The 17251-nt window shown below is 32.1% G+C and overlaps 1 protein-coding gene across 2 annotated transcripts; it reads right to left on the reverse strand.

The window, feature by feature from the left end:
- Positions 1–1412: 1412 nt before the first annotated feature.
- LOC142358140 (uncharacterized) lies at positions 1413–12662 on the reverse strand. 2 transcript variants are annotated; one of them, XM_075409601.1, is made up of 2 exons: positions 12503–12662; positions 1413–1822 (listed from the first exon to the last, which is right to left on the reverse strand). In XM_075409601.1, exons 1-2 carry the CDS (start codon positions 12570–12572, stop codon positions 1500–1502), a joined length of 393 nt encoding a protein of 130 aa, XP_075265716.1. In that variant the 5' UTR covers positions 12573–12662; the 3' UTR covers positions 1413–1499. The 2 variants fall into 2 exon arrangements, with proteins under 2 accessions (XP_075265716.1, XP_075265715.1); XM_075409600.1 differs by having other exon boundaries at positions 12461–12662.
- Positions 12663–17251: the final 4589 nt, after the last annotated feature.

Below are 17251 nucleotides of genomic sequence, written 5' to 3' on the forward strand. Positions count from 1 at the left end.
ATATATATATATATATAGCATATATATATATATATATATATATATATATATATATATATAAATATATATATATATATATATATATAATATTATATATATTATATATATATATTATATATATATATATATATATTTTATATATATATATATATATATATATATATATATATATATATATGCGTATATATATATATATATATATATATATATATATATATATATATATAAACCCATTTGCAAGAAGTGTGAAGTTAGTTGACAATTAGGGCCAATGTTTAACCCCTCTATTGTTAAAGCAGTTCCACAACAAGAGACATGGTCTGAAATGGTTTTCCTTTTACTAGTGTTGTTAATATTTTTCATTTTTATGTTCACTGGATTTTCGTACTGTTATATTGTTCTTTTAAATAAATGCAACTTGAGGAAAGAGAAGCTCGTTCCTCAATTTTATGAGCAACATAATGATAGATACAAAATCTTATAATTATGAAAGTTTGTTTTTATCTGGTTGCACAATAAAAATTTGGATAAGAAATTCCTGTAATAAGCGCAGTAACATGTGTGCAATAGTTTTAAACTGTTTAAGCTAATTTTAAAAATTCAATGCAGTTTTTACTCTGTCCGACTTTTTGTCTGAAATTACTCTTTTCATAGTAAACAATGACATGATCATAATGTGTTCATAGTAAAAACCCAGATTGAGAATTACTATGATTCAGCACTGATTTAAATTGTTACTCTGCTCCCGAACGTTCGTTTCCTTAATGGCCTGGCAATATAATTGTATGAATGATAATTGGATTTGGGATCCTATTGTGAACCTTAAGCAAACAAAGCCTCCGGTAACTCTGGCGTCTCAAAATATATGTCCTTTCCATGACAAGATGGAAAAATCAGATATGAAAACAAATCAATGCCAGTTTTAACTTCAGTGTACAGAAAATACGAAAACTTTTTTCCTCGCTACTGTAATACATTATTTGACTGATAAGCCTTCCAACTGTGTTATCACAATTAACGCCGATTGAAAGACGTTTTTTGATTTTTTCCCACAGCTTGATTTACGTTTTTAAAACGGTTATTGAGATCACTACCTTTATTTTATATCCAAAAGTTCAAAAAAAACTTATATTCTTTCACTTTCATAAATTGTTGTTTGGAAATCTATGAAGTTACCAGTGCGAATTAGCGGTTTCTACTTTTTTCAACAACTGCTGTCTTCAAGATGATAGCTGTGCAAAATACATGGTCAAACATTTTTTCTTTCTGTAAAAGTTATTAAGTACAGGTTATTCAACAATTGAAGTGTAAAATTCCCAAATTAGTATGGCAAAGTATATATATATATATATATATATATATATATATATATATATATATATATATATATATATATATATATATGTATTATATTGGGGATTAAAATAAACAGCAAAGTATACAGAACAGTTGTGATTCATCCATCTATATATTAACTGGTTATCTCTGATTGTAAACATTCATCGCGGGCATCTCGTCACCATCTGCAATTTTCTCAAATTGTGAGAGAACTTCAGTGCCAAGTGCATTTTATACTTGAAAAATGCATCGTGAATAAATTGGTTGAGAGATTGGGGCGACCCTCTAGTTTCCTTATTATGCTGCAGTATCCGCATTAGTTCACACATACCCTCTCCGTCAATTGGGTACCAGCTTGATAAGGTTTCAGACTGGTTCATGTTAAAGCTGCTGGCCATCCACTTGTTCACATCAATCGGGGTCCATTTTTCGAGAGGTTTGTCCATATAATGAACAGGTTGCCCTGCAATTGTAGTCGTTGCAACTGAAAATTAATTTTTAAACTAGAACCTGTTTATAAAGGTAGGATATTTTTCTGGTAACAAAATTTAACAAAGAAAGTTTATGAAATTCCCTCAGACGAAGTTTGTAGCAACTAGTCCTGCTAGCCTTTTTGATGCGATTCTTCGTACTACCGACTTTTCGTCTAGTTGTTTTTTCGGCTGACCGTTTAACTTTTCGCTTAAAATTAGGTCGCTGAGCAGTTCTCTAAGAGCCTTATGCCTCACCGGTCTCTTAGTAATGATTGTCCCTAAGTTGAAGGTTCTTAGGAGTCTGCCCCCCCCCCCCCCCCCACTTAATAGATAATAGCTCTATAAAATTTTTACAACTTTTCTTAAAATTTTTACAACTTTTCTTATAAAATCTTTACAACTTTTCTTTACAACTTTTCTCATTTCTCTGTAACTGTTGAAGATTTCGCCAATATTATGGTCGTGAAAACTCTAAAAATGAAGAGCAGTATTTGTTTGTTTGAAGTTTTGCGGCCGGAACTTTTAAAGCAAGCGCGCATTATCGAGCTTCACCGTTTCTAAAGCTTGAAAATTGTGATAAGCAAGCAGGGTTGTGAGTTCCAGGGCCCAAGAATTTGAAAAGTAATATTTCGAATAAAGCATTAGTAGCAAATAATGACATCAGATGCAAACTAAAGCAACTCAACTGAACAATAATTTTGCGTTCTCGTGTATTTTTAAATTTTTTCGATCAATTGTTTTTGCTCTGATTTTGCAGTGTCAAAAATTTTGAGGAAAAATTTGGAAAAGTAGTGAGGTAGTTAAGATAATGAAACAAGTTAAGTGAAAAAAATGGCCTTCGTAGGAAAAATTGGAAAAAAATGAAAAACTGGTTTCCAGCAACAGAGTTTCTTAAGCCATCTCTTTTTTTAGAAGTATTGACCGGCCAAAATGCTGCATTCAAATTTAAGCTGAGATTTTCTGCACATTAATGACCTTACCGTCAAATTAGAAACTAAAACGTAAAAGTGTTACTGTCTGTTAACCAGATCTTTTGAAAAAATCACATTTTTTTGAGATTAGAGTAGAATTTTAATTGATGTTGTATTTTCTGAGGCTCTGTTGAATTTTCAATTATTCCAAAAATGACTTCAAGTTAGCAGAATAATTTTAGCCTCAATTTGATGTGGCTCGAATTTTTGGATCAACCGCGTATTATAGAGCTCCGTCGTATCTTAACAATTCAAACTCTAGTAATAAACGAACTACATAAAAAAGTTAATCAAAGTGAGTATTACTTTTAACAATTTGTTAATTTTAACAAATTGGGAAAATTAAAGGGATTATAAAAACTTTTTACAAAAAAATTAAATGATCTTTTGATCAAATGCCTTTCTCCTCTCATCCGCGTCGTTTTTGTGTTCTTTTTTCTCTATTTTTTGGTAAAACTGTTGACTGTTTTGGCCTCTGATTGTGAAATTCAAGTAATTGTTCCGACCCTCTTGAGGGGGGAGGAACTATATACTCAACTGGGTTTTTTTTTGTTCCGTGAATTTTCGCCGCTCGATATATTCATCGTAGAGATTTGAGACTGGTATCATTAGAAAGCTCGTCCAGCGTAGAATATGGAATTAAAAAGATTTTTTTAATTTTCGTTTTCTACAGGGAGTTATCGAGGCTTAAACTTCTGAGAAAAGAAGAGTGAATTCACGTTGTTTTTATTCACATTTTCCGGAATTTTTGCCTAAATTTTCGTCAATTTTGCTAAAATTTGTTATAATTTTTAAGAATAGTGTCGTTGATTTTATTTTTGAAGACGAACAAGCATTTTTGATTGTTTTGATTTAATTTTTTGGTCAAAAAATCTGGATAAACATTTCAAAATTTAGCCTTTTTCATCAACAACAGAATGAAATAAGCTACTTTAGTCCACTTTGATTAAATTTGCCTACAGTACACCCCAAACAACACTCATACAATCTTTGTAGACTCAGAGGGGGGCTATTTCTACTTCAGAGTCCGCAGAGAGTGCCTTGTAGTTAAAACTTTGCCGTTTTTTGCTAACTTTACTCATTGATTATCAAAAATGCAAAATTTATTTTGAGTTTCAAATCAGAAATTATCTATATCTAAAACATTCGAAAAATCAATTGTTCTTAACGGACAATAAGTATTAACAGGGGTAGTTTTGGGCCATTCTTGGACTGTTACAATCCAAAAAAATCGGGTTGTAATCAGTCGGTCTTTTTTTTTTCAAAAAAAGACTTTTTTTTTTAATAATAAAGAACAGAACATATCAAATCAAAGCTCAGGAGTGATAGGTCCAACCAATTCGCTTGCTAAACGGCTCCAGGCTAATGCATTTAGTTTTTCAATTGAAAGTTTATGGTCGTTTCTTTTTTAAAAATAATTGACTTTTCAATAAATAATGGCTTAATTAACTTTTCCTCTATTTTTTTCTTAATTTGTTCAACTTCTAGCTTAGTGTCAGCAAAAAAAGACTGCTTCTTCTTTCTACTGAGTTAAGATTTATTATCGGTTGCAGTTTTAAGCCTGAAGTTATTGTTTTCTGGCTTTGATACTACAAGATTTTAGATTTTTGTTTGTTTTGATATTTGCCAGTTTTTCACGTTTTCTAATTTTGTCACATTATGACATTATTGACAGTTCTCATGTCACCTTATTAGCATTCAAAATAAGGCACAATTGAACATATTAAAATCATCGTTTTAATGGCCTCGACGCCTCTTTCTTGAAGAAATCAATTGAATTTTTTAATTTTGTCTTAACTGTCATTTATACTTTGTCGTTTCGGTCGTATGAAATTTCCTGTATAGTGATAGCTTTCATTGGCTTTTCATGGAAGAATAGAAAAACCGATATTCTGTTATTAGCAGATAGCTGATGGCTTTTATGACTTTCAAACCCATCGTTTTCCAAAATTAAAAAAAAACTTTTTTAACTTCGCAATTTTGTTCTTTTTATGTTTTTTTTGTTACCTAATCTCGTTAGTTGATTACAGGTCAAATATGACATTATGGGTGTCAAGGGAATAAAAGGGATTGGTGTCCCAAAATCTTTTTTTTAAAGATTTTGTTATGACCTTACTGGCTTCGACACCGCTTTTTCACAAAAAAAATTAAATTAATTTGATTTTTGTCATATTTGACGTTCTTTTTGTAGATGCAAGAAATATTCTGTATAATTACAGGTCTGGAGGGTTTCTTTTTCATGAAAAAACGACGATATTTAAATAGCTTTTTTTGTAATTAATGCCTTTCATGACATTGAATGTAATTTTGTTTCGAAAAAAAAATTAAAAGTATTACATACTTTAGCACTTCGCTTTTTTGTCTACTTGTTACCTAGTCTTACTAATGAATGGCCACGTACTACATTATAGCTGTTTGAAGAAGGCGCAATCAATTATATTTTGAGTGCCAAAATTTGGCTTGACGGTTTTGACAGCGTTTTCTGGCAAGCTTCAATTGAAATTTTGTTTGTTCTTTGTTGTTCTTTTTAGCCGCTCTAAAAAATGAATAAGGTCAGGTCCTAATGCCCTTCTATAGAAACAGTGGTAATTGCAAATTTGTGGTAATATTAATTTATTCCTAATGGTATTTATTACTTTGAAATTAATTGTTTCAAAAAAATAAGTTAATTTTTTTTACTTTTCTGTTTTTGTTCTTTTTTGTATAATTGTTACCAAACCTTTTTATGGACTGGTCGCATATGTTTTCTGGTGATTTATAAGTTATTTTTGTTTAGTTTCAGGTATATCTGACGGTATGTTGACTTTGTTATTAAATTTAGTTTTTAAGAGGGACATAAATTTTTTGATGTAATTAATGTTTGTTGTTGTTGTTGTTTGATTTTGCTGTTCGTTTTGACTCGCTTTCTTAATATTGACATATTACAGCAATCTAATGCATCTTTTACTCCACTGAGTTATTTGTTTTGGAGGTTATCTTATCGTTCATACAGAATTTTTTGAAAAAGACGGGCTTTTTTGGGATTCGCAAAAAATAATTTTTGGGTTTTTCTATCTGTTCCTCATTTGGTAGACAATTATGCCAAAATTGTGGATGGGCGGGGTCGGAACCTTATGTGCCATTGCACATTACCGAGCCGCCTTGTTCTCATAAATATTTCAACTGATAAGCATTGTTAAATACAAACTTCTGAAAAATTAAATTTGCAGTAATGTTTTTGTTCTTTGTACTTCTGTTTGGCAAAATCGTTCCTATTTTGATCTCTGATGAATTTTGTCATAACTTCCTACATTTTCAAAGCTGAAATTTTTTGCACTTTCTTCAAAATTAAGCAAACCAATCATTTCTTTAAAAACTCGGTTTGCTTTCGTCTTCAATTTAGTAGTCGGGGTTGTTTTTTCCCTGAGCATACGAATTAATAAACTCAAGCAATGGAATACAGTTTTTTTCCGAATTTTTTTGTTAGGTAAAAACAAGCACTTCAAATTGAATAATACAGTTTGTTTTGAAATGGAGCTACACATGATGGGAATGAAAAAATCATTTAAATGTTGTATTGTATATCTCTACATTGTTAATTTTGGTAGAGAAATGATGTCACAACATTCCGCCAAATTGACAAGGGGGAATCGTTGTTCATACAAAGCAGAAATTCACGAAGCGGCAGTGAATACAATTTATAAAAGTTCATGACCTAATCACGCTGAATAGTAAAAAAAACCTTCGAAAAACAGTTAGAATATAACCAACGCAGAACAAAAATCTTACGCATAGTTGATGATGAAAATGTTCTGATTTTATTGCTCTATAGTACCTTCTACATATTTTACAAACTTAAAACTAAATTATCATTTTTTTGGAGAGGGCAAACAATGATAATCAAATTTGACGAAATCCGCGACAAAGGTCTGTTGGATGCAGCACAATCTTGTCGAGCCAGAGTCCCTACGAATTTGAAAACAGACTATTAGGTCCATTAAGCGCTTGAAACCCCCCTTTTTGTCGAATAGTTAGTTATAGGTGTTTCACAGACTGTTTTCGAAGTGATCGAAAAAGGAAAATGAAAATTAGCAGTGAAAACTCTCTTCTAGATTGCTTATATAGAAGAAATTTAAGCATTTAGAAATTTCTCCTCAATCTGTCGAGTTACGCTCTTGCAGAATTTTTGTTCCGACCCCTCTTGAGGGGGGGAACTATATACTCAACTGGGTTTTTTTTTTGTTCAGTCAATTTTGGCCGATCGATATATTCATCGTAGACAGTTGACACTGGTATCATTAGAAAGCTTGTCCAGCGTAGAATATGGAATTAAAAAGATGTTTTTGATTTTCGTTTTTGACAAGGAGATATCGAGGTTTAAACTTTCCAGAAAATAGAGTGAATTCCGTTGATTTCATCCACCTTTTTTCGGCATTTTTGTCTAAATTTTCGCCAATTTTGATAAAATTTAATAATATTTTTCATGAAAAGGTTGTTGATGAAAAAAAGGTACGTTTAAAGACAAAATACATTGTCGTCTATTTTCATTGAGTTTTTTTGTCACAACTTCCGGCTAAAAATTTCACAAAATTCAGACTTTTTCATCAAAAACACCACGAAATAAGTTTCTTTAGTCCACTCTGATTAAATTTGCAGGAAGTGCACACCCAAAAAGCACTAACACAATTTTCGTAGACTGAAAAGGGGGCTAATTCCACTTCAACTTCCGTTGAGAGTGCTCTGTAAATAAAACTTTGCCCTTTTTGCTAACTTTATTCATTGATTATCAAAACCGCAGCACTTACTTTTGATTTTTTAACAAACAAAATATCTATATCAACGAAATTCCAAAAAATAAATAATTTTAAGGGATATTCAACATTAGCAGGACTAGTTCTGTACCAATCTTGGACCGTTACAATCCAAAAATAATTCGGATTGTCATCAGCCGGTTTTTTATAAAAAAAAATTCGATCTTTTTTATTTATTAAATAACAGATAATTTCAAATCAAAGCTCACTAGTGATAGGTCCTATTGGCTTCCTAATTAGCTTGAAATTAATTTATCTAGCTGATTGCTTGAAAGCTTATGGTTGTTTTGACTCTAAAATATTTGAATTTTAAATAAAAAATGGCTTATTGAACTTTGCCTCTATTTTTCTCTTACTTTGGTCAACTTGTAGCTGAGTGCTCCTTGTTTCTGCAGAATTAAATTTTAATTTTTATTGCGGCTCTACGCTTTAAGTTATTGTGTTCTGTTTTTGATACTACTAGAGTTCACAATTTTTTTTTTAATTTTAGGTATTTGCCCATTTTTAATGTTTTCTAGCTTTGTCAAATTATTACGTTATTGTCGTTCATATATCTCAGTTTTTGCGTTTAAAATAACGCAAAAATGATAATAATTAGATCCTTAAAGATATAGATTTTTGTTCTTTACTGTTTCGACAATACTTTCTCGAAGAATTTAATTAAATTTTTAAATTTTGTCTTTTATTGTCGTTTTTACTTTGTTTTTTTAATCCTGTTTAATTTCCTGTACAATGACCCGTTTTGATTTGCTTTTCCTGGAAGAGTAATTGAGCCGACGTTTCGATCTTAGAAGATAGATAATGGCTCTCATGACTTTGAAAACAATTGTTTTCCAAAATTAAAAAAAAAAACATTTCAACTTCGCAATTTTGTTCCTTTTATTGTCTGTTTGTTACCTAGTCTCGTTAATTACAGACCAAATACGACAATAATATTTTCAAGGGATTATGTCAAAGGGATTGGTGTTACAAAGTCTAATGTTTTTATAAAATTCGTTATAACTTTACTGGCTTCGACACGGGTTCTTCACAAAAAAAGTAATTTAATTTTTGAAGTTTGTCATATTTTACGTTTTAGTTATATTTTACTGGTTAAAAATGACATTATTTTTGTCAAAAGAAGGTGTCAAAAGCGATTGGTGTCACAAAATCTAATGTTTTTACGGAATTCGTTTTGAATTTACTGGCTTCGACACGGGTTTTTCACAAAAAAAACTAAATTAATTTTTGATTTTTGTCATATTTGACGTTCTTTTTGTTAACGTAAGACAGGTACTGGTTAATTGCAGGTCTCGAGGGCCTCCTTTGGAAGAATAAATAAACCTATTCAATTTTTTCGTTTGTAATTAATGGCTTTCATGTCTTTAGAAATAAATTTTTTTCGACAAAAACAAGTTTTACATAATCTTGCTTTTTTCTTTTTGGTCTAATTGTTACCTAGTTTCATTAATGAGAGTTCACATAAAAAATTTTAAGGAAAGGTGCCAAAGGTGATTGGTGTCACAAAATCTAATGTTTTAAGAGAGTTCGTTATGACGTTACTGGCTTCCACACGGGTTTTTCACAAAAAAAAAGTAAATGAATTTTTGATTTTTGTCATATTTGTCGTTCTTTTTGTAGTCGTAAGTCATATTCTGGATAATTGAAGGTCTCAAGGGCTTCCTTTTGACGAACGAACGAACCTATTCTATTTTTTCATTGTGTAGTTAAAGGCTTTAATGTCTTTTTTTTCGAAAGAAAACAAGTATTACATAATTTTGCATTTTTTGTCCAATTGTTGCTTATTTTCATTCATGAGCGGCCAAATAAAGCAGTATCGGTGTTCGAAGAAGGCGCAATTGAACATATTTTGGGAGCAAAAGTTTGGCTCTACGGCTTCCAAAGCATTTTCTGGCAAGTTTTAATTGATTTTTATTTTGTTGTCTATTTGTTGTTCTTTTTGTAACTGCATAGAAAATTGAATGACAAGAGTTCTTAATTCCCTTCTATTGAAGCATTGGTAATTGGAAACCTATGGGATATTTTAGTTGATTCCTAATGGTTTTAATTACTTTGAAATTAACAGTTTTTTTTATATTCAGCGAATTTTCTAACTTTAAAGTTTCTGTTCTTTTTTGTCTAATTGTTACCAAGCTTTATTCTGAAATGGAGAAACACCATTTTTTTCTGGTGAATTAGAAGTTATTTTGTTTTTTTTGGGTTTTATCTGACGCTATTTTGGCTTTGTTAATAACCCAATGATTGTGGAATTTTTATCATGTAAGATCTGACAAATTTCTGACGAAACCATCTTGCTAATAGACTGTAAGGGGATGCATCTTCTTTTCAGATCTGATAAGACGTTTATCAGATCTTAAACAATAAAAATTCCTCTTATAAGATCTTACACGATGAAAATTCATCTTATAGGATCTTACACGATAAAAATTCCTCTTATAAGATCATACACGATAAAAATTCCTCTTATAAGATCCTACACAATAAAAGTTCCTCTTACAAGATCTTACACAATAAAAATTCCTCTTATCAGATCTTACACGATAAAAATTTCTTCTTATCAGATCTTAAACGATAAAAATTTCCTCTTGAATACATTCCTGAAGTATGGTATATTCTTCATATTGAAGACAATTCAGAGTTGCTCACAAGCAGTAGCCGAAAAACTACAGCATGCAACACTTAAGTGTCAGAGCAACAAAGAGAAAAATATCTTATAATGTCTTTTAAGACTTATAATATATTGCAAAAAAGATTATTTGAGTGGCAGGGGCTTTCTCCGAAGCGGTGATTATCAAACAAGACTGAAAATTTTTTTCAAAGACCAAAACTATCTTGGACTGCTAAGTTTAGCCATAGTGCCAAGTTAATACTCACAATAAAACTGCCGCCAAAACAGAATCAACAATCATTTTTTTTGTTTCATAATTGGTTAGCTGACCGATTATTTTTTTACTTTCATAGGACCCTGACTACGTTATACGGCTATATTGAAATAATTAAAACATGTCATATCAGACCTTACACGATAAAAATTCGGTCTTATCAGATCTTACACGATAAAAATTCTGATAAGGGGAATGTTTATCTTATAAGATGTCTTATCAGATCTTACATGATAAAAATTCTGATAAGAGGAATGTTTATCTTATAAGATGTCTTATCAGATCTTACACGATAAAAATTCCTCTTACCAGAATTTTTATCGTGTAAGATCTGATCAGAGAAATTTTTATCGTGTAAGATCTGATTAGATCTTACACGATAAAAGTTCTTAGTCAGCATCTTATCAGATCTTACAAGATAAAAAATCCAGAATCACTGGGGTAAGTTTTGTTTTTTAAAACGGACATAAATTTTTTGATATAATTAATGTTTGTTGTTGTTGTTTGATTTTGCTGTTCGTCTTCGCTCGCTTTCTCAATATCAACATATCTCAGCAATCTAATGCATTATTTTTTACTCCACTGAGATAATTGCGTTGGAGGCTATCTTTTCGTTCTTACACCAGTTCTTTTTTTGAAAAATACTTGAATTTTTTGTGTTTTTCTATCTGTTCCTCATTTGGTAGACAATTATGCCAAAATTGTGGATGAGCGGGGTCGGAACCTTATGTGCGATCGCACATCACCGAGCCGCCTTGTATTTTTTCTTTTAAAACTTCTCTGAATACTAACAATATTTTCATTTGTCTTTTCAAATTCGCAGTCATTTCTGAAAAGTTTTTTTTTTGAAAAAAATGCTCCTTTCCCAATGGATAACTATATTTATCAAGCTTATTAATTGAATTGGGTTATACAAGTTTTTTGCGTTTAGAACTGTTTTATCGAATATCATTGCTCATAAAGTTGTCTTTGAAGTGAAATGAATGAAAAACAACAATAGAAAATGATTTTTAATAAAGAATGTTAAGAATGAAAAACAATATTAGATATTTAACACTCAATTGAAAATTTGGTCTTATTTGGTGTGGTTTGTACGTGACACTACCTTTTTGGTATTAATTTCTCGAATTTCCGCAGACAAAATAACTTGTATTGCAATACGTTTTCAAGAATAAAAAAACTGAACATTGCATATTCAAAACATGTAAGTAGTATAAAATTCTGACTAGAGTAGTATAAAGTAGTATAAAATTCTGCCAAAAAGTGTCCCCCCCCCCGTTGAGGTTCTAGTCAGAAATTTATACTACTCATGTATTGTTAGAAAAACTATATTTAATGATAAAAACATTTAACTTCGTACTGGTTATATAATAGAGCACAAAAAAATGCTAATTATAGAATTCAATGGTTGAATTAATACATTTATAGGTAAAACATTTATCATAATGGATTTTCATGATATATTCTACTCATGAGAGCCCGAAGTTCTACTTCTCTAAACCCTTTATCATTTCACCCCGCAAAAGTTTCTCCCCAAGATTTCTTGCCCAAAATAGGCATTGAGAAATCGAGATAGATTTGCGCTTCAGAATTGTTAAGATTGGATAGATTTATAGTGATATAAAATTTCAATTTCAAGTTCAAAAAATGAAACTTTGATTTAATTTGTAGTTTTCCGCAAATTTTAAAGCAAACATCAGTTTCAGTGTAATCCTGTCACTAATCTTTTTACCCAAACGCCACTAATCTTTTTACCCAAACCCAACTAATCGTTTTACCCAAACCCAACTAATCCTAAGGGGTGAATTCAAAGGGGTTAATTGAAAGTGAATTGAGGGGTGAAAATTCACATAAGAGGTGAAATGAAAGTCGAAGTAATTGTTTTTCTTGTCACTGGGTTGCACACTCGCTTACAATTCCTTATCGTAGAACTAATAAGACAGTCACTAAAACTAAATTGTCAAAAACGATGTCAACAGCGATTATGTCAGATCGGCAGAATATACCTCGTTTGGCGAAATCGTCTTGGCTAGGTGAAATACACCTACCGTCTTGGCTATCCGCACTCAAGTGAAACAAAGCTGCAAAAGCAAGGAAGAGTAGAAATTCAGGTTTCATAATATCTGACCGAGATATCAATGCCAACTCCACTCAATTTATCAAAATTGTCTATAACAGCAGTTTGTCAAAGATCTAGACAAATAGGAGTTTGTCCTAATAAACTTGAAGAAATATCTGAAGAGGGCGATAAAGAGAAGATTGGCTTATAGCGCAGATCTTTGAAGTATTACTCATCTAATGACCTTAAGCAATATACCTATGCTTCGTTTTACAACGCAAGTTAAGCAGACAAGTTTATAAGTGGGTTTCGAAACCCTATTTTGAAGCCGTACGTTTGAAACTCTAATATAAGAAAGCTACATTTTGTTTTATAAAGAAGGATCCTATGTGGCATCAGTGTTGTACACCCAGGACGAGGTTTTCGTTTGTCCTCGTTTATGATGCAGACCATTTATGAACGCACACAGGGGGTACGGTGCGTTCAAAAAACACACGGTCGAGGATTCCTGTTTAACGAGCAGCATAAACGAGCACGCATTAAGGTCGCGCAACATAAACGCACCAGGTACTTACTGTCGAACCAAAGTCAGCTCCATAGTCGCACCAAATTCTGCTACATACACGAGCCCCCTTCAGCCCCACAGACGAGCTAGAAACTTTATCATAGGCGAGCTTAAAGTCTACACCATACACTTTTTAAACATCTTTTTATAGCAGAAGTAATGTCGGAAAATTATTTTTCAAGGTGGCAACAAAATAGAAATAGCAAATTTGAATTATCCCACCCGCATTTTGTTCTGGGTAATGCGAGAAGATGCGGAAATCCCAAATTTTGTTCAGCATATTTGTGGCTTTTTGAAAGCTTAAAAGAGCCTTTAAGATATTGAAATTAGTTCCCCCAAAAATGGTCTTTTTTCATAACTGTAGCAATCAACAATTTTAAAATTTGACTATCTCTGCAAAATTAAGAGATTTGATTCATTCTTCAACTTTAATAAACCAATTACTTCGATAACAGCTCAGAAGCTCCTTTTATTTTTCTGGCTACTCTAAAGGCTAACTTGAACAACAAAAAAGTTTTGAGAATTGTTCAGATTGGAGAGATTTATAGTGATATAAAAGTTCTAGCTCAAGTTCAAAAAACAAAACTTTGATTTCATTGGTAGTTTTCTGCAAATTTCAAAGCATACATCACTTTCAGTATAATCCTCTCTTTAGAAAAAACGTATTGACATGGTTCGTTAAATAATTTTATGTCACTGAGAAAAAAGTTTTATGTTTATAATTTTTTTGCTGTCCAAAAAATAAAAAGTCAACTGTATAAATCGGTTTGTAAAGAGTTTGATTTACAGCGCAGAAGCTTTCTTCGAGCTCTTTAGCTAGTTTTTTTTTGTAAAGCAATGTTAAGTTGGAAAATTGGTGGTCAAAATGTAATTGTTTTTGGCTACTAATTAAAAGTTATTCACTTACCAACACACCTTAATTTCCATTAAAGCAGTCTCAGCTCACGATTATATGTCCAAATCTCTCTAGATTTGATATTCCTCATGATTCCGAAATTAGTTGAAACAATTTAAAAACAAATAAAAATTTTCATCAGTAGGACCTATGTGATACTCCGTTTGCATATGCTGGTAATTGTGTTACGATTACCATTCAACTTTAGCAAATTGGATTTGTGACTTGAATCCACAATCAGATGTGATAATTCAGTTTACCATTTCTCGATTTATTATTGGAGATATTCTGCATCTACACTTGTACTTAAGATTTTGGAAACGCAGTGAGTTCCAAATTAATCTGCAATTGAGCTCAAGAAAAGAGCGAGAGAGATAATTAAATTTGATTATGTTAGTTCGAAGAATGAACAATTAGTTACCAGACCGACGGCTTGAACAAATTGATTTTTTTATAGGCGGAGGTACGTAAAATATCATGTTATGAGCAAAAGAACAAATCATAATAACATCATGCCTAGTTATACAGCATCCTAATTTAGTGCAGATTTTCCATATGTACCACTTATCCTCCACATTAGCAAAATATTGAGCAGCTCCAATGATTTAAATCAATAAATGATAAAATTTACAAAGCGTTATATTAATTTAACAAAAAGAGTTCAAAATAATTAGTAAAAATTGCATATATTTTAATTATAATATTTGCTGGCTGTCAAAACTAATGATATAAATAATTGTAAACGTAGTGCATGTAACGCAAAGCTAAGAGACGACAACTTGAACGAGAGAACAAACTTGCAAAATTGCTAATAGAATTGTAATACATTTTTTACTATCTATAAAAAATTTAAGAATTAGCACAACTAATGGAAGCACTTTGAAAAAAAAACATTTAATCAGAATGGAATGCAAATCCGGAAGTTAAAGAATTAACTCAGAATGGAAAGTGGCAACTGATGAAGTTAATTTTGAAGAGATTGAAATGAACTAATATCAACAACAATTGAATTAAATTAAACACACTTAGAGAAAATTGAAAACAGTTGTTTTCAAATTAGATTCTGGGCGTCAACGACGGACATGAAAATTTCTTTTTTGTAATCAGAGTAGTCATATAAAGGAGAAGAAATTGTAGCAGGTCAAGTTTTTGGGCTGGGTTGGCTTATAATTAGAAACTCATAATCAGTCTCCTCTACTGGTGGTCTATTGTTTTCTTCCCGGAATACCGTTGCAATGATTGAATTTTCCGTGCAGTGGTGTTTAGGTGCTGGAATAGATTCAGACTCACTGGCTAAACACAGGGAACCTGGTCGTCCAAATCCATATTATAATGGCCCTCGACGATTACGCTTTCTCATTGAAAAGGATGGCGTTGAACTCGATAAATCTGATGTGTTTGGTGTTCGGCTGGATCTTCGAAGAGTGCTCTGTGGCTGTGGTTTAGTTGGCTTTCGTTCAAACTTTTACCTGGAGATATTGTTGTTGGCCGACAGCTTTCTTGATGTGTAATCCACTTGACAATGGTGGATTGTTGTGTCCCCCTGATATTTTCATTTTTCTTAAAGTCCTTGATAGGTTTTCCGATATTCTAGTCCGGCAAGGTTTCTTTTTGAGCTTAAGTCCAGAAAGGGGTGTTGTTTTCTGCAGACGGATTTATTCTTTTCGCCGTTGAATCAACGTCCAGCAACCATCTGCACTTTTGTTGTAACTGCCTTCATATATCGATGGTTTAGGGTTGTTCCAATTGTTTTTAATAATATTGACAGATGGATTAGAGCAAAAACCGGTTAAGGTGTACGCAGACGTTCCCGATATCATAAGTTGACTTTGAATACCCATCTCTACGCTGATGACTAACTCAAGAGCTTTATTTACGTGTTATTGTTTCCTTTAAAGTTCGCGATGAAATTCGTCGCCGTTCTGCTTATTAGCAATTAATATATCTCGAATTATTCGTGGCTGCCGAGATCGCAATTGCAGGAGAGTTCACGCAAAGATTTGTAGAGTTCTTCAACTGGTTCTTCCTCTAGTTGTTTTTATGTAGGGAAGGCATAACGAGCGGCATAACGATTGTGATTGCAGCTGTGATCTCTTGGCAATTGTTTAGCCCAACGTTCTTAAATTGTTCCTTTCGTATTTTACAATCCCGGTTGCTCTGGGCAGTGCTATTTTCTACATTTTCCTCGTAAATTAGTTCATGAGGTAGGGTGACTTTATCCGGAATTGCTCCTCGTAAAATATCTATTGATATTCTTTCTTTAGCAAAAATAGCCAAATTCAAGATGATGCGGCATCGCTCCCATCGGAGTGAGGGCTCCAAAGGCGGCTATTCCCAAAAGGGAAAAATCCCGAGAAGAGCGCGTTCTTTTGGTGCTGACTGCGCCATTTGATACTCAGTTCGTATACTCTGGAAATTGTGCTACAATTACCTTTTAAGTTTTTCGAGTTGGATTCATGACACCAATCCACAATCAATTGTGATTTTCGAGTTTGCAACTTTTCTTGGAGAGCTGCTGCAACTACACTTGTAATCAATATTCTGCAAACGCTGTCTCCACTTAACCTACGAATGAGCTCAGGAAAAGAGCGAGAGAGGGAACAACTGAATTTGATTAAGTTAATTTGAAGAATGAGCAAAGTTAGTTACAAAGTGGACAGCATGAACACGATGACTTTCCTGACGGAGGTAAAAAAATTATTGTGGACGGCAGAACAATTCATAATTACACCAAGCTTTGTGCTATAGGATCCAAAATTGGTGCAGATTTCCCATCTGTACCACAACCTATATAATTTATAAAACAAATTCCATAAAATGGAGCAAGTAGTCAATAGAACATCTAGAATATCTGTTTGAATTTTTATATCGTAAATTTCAGATGCCTTTCAATACTTCATACAAAAAAGTTGTTTTGAGAATCGGACACCATCTCATTTTCTTTTGTTGATTTCCACTTTTTTTCAGAGCCGATGTAAACTATGACTTCAATTTGACAAACGCCAATTTAATCATCTCTAAGTGAAAGAGTAATACTGAGGAGATTTTTGGCTGTTGTTCCTAAGATGAATCCAGCTATATTTTTTTAACATCATTGGGGCGTTCAAATGTTTCAAATAACATGTTTGCATTCCATGTTACGATTTTTCAATAATATCTTCTATCGTGTTGCATTAATTTATCGTTGTACACAACGGATAAATAAAGAATAACAGTTTTGGGGGAACTGTACGTCTCAAAAGATCTTTTCAAGAATTAAGTTTAAATTGAATTAATTT

This window comes from Convolutriloba macropyga, unplaced genomic scaffold (genome assembly GCF_964194025.1).
Source record: "Convolutriloba macropyga unplaced genomic scaffold, txConMacr16.3 SCAFFOLD_3679, whole genome shotgun sequence".
NCBI classification, from domain to species: Eukaryota; Metazoa; Xenacoelomorpha; order Acoela; family Convolutidae; genus Convolutriloba; species Convolutriloba macropyga.

Bases quoted from the DNA above. Each gene is read 5' to 3' on its own strand.
- LOC142358140 (XM_075409600.1), bottom strand. From the start codon at position 12,572: ATGAAACCTGAATTTCTACTCTTCCTTGCTTTTGCAGCTTTGTTTCAC. The intron at 1,823-12,460 runs GTATATTCTGCC...ATTAATTTTCAG, and splicing joins AGACGATTTCGCCAAACGAG to TTGCAACGACTACAATTGCA.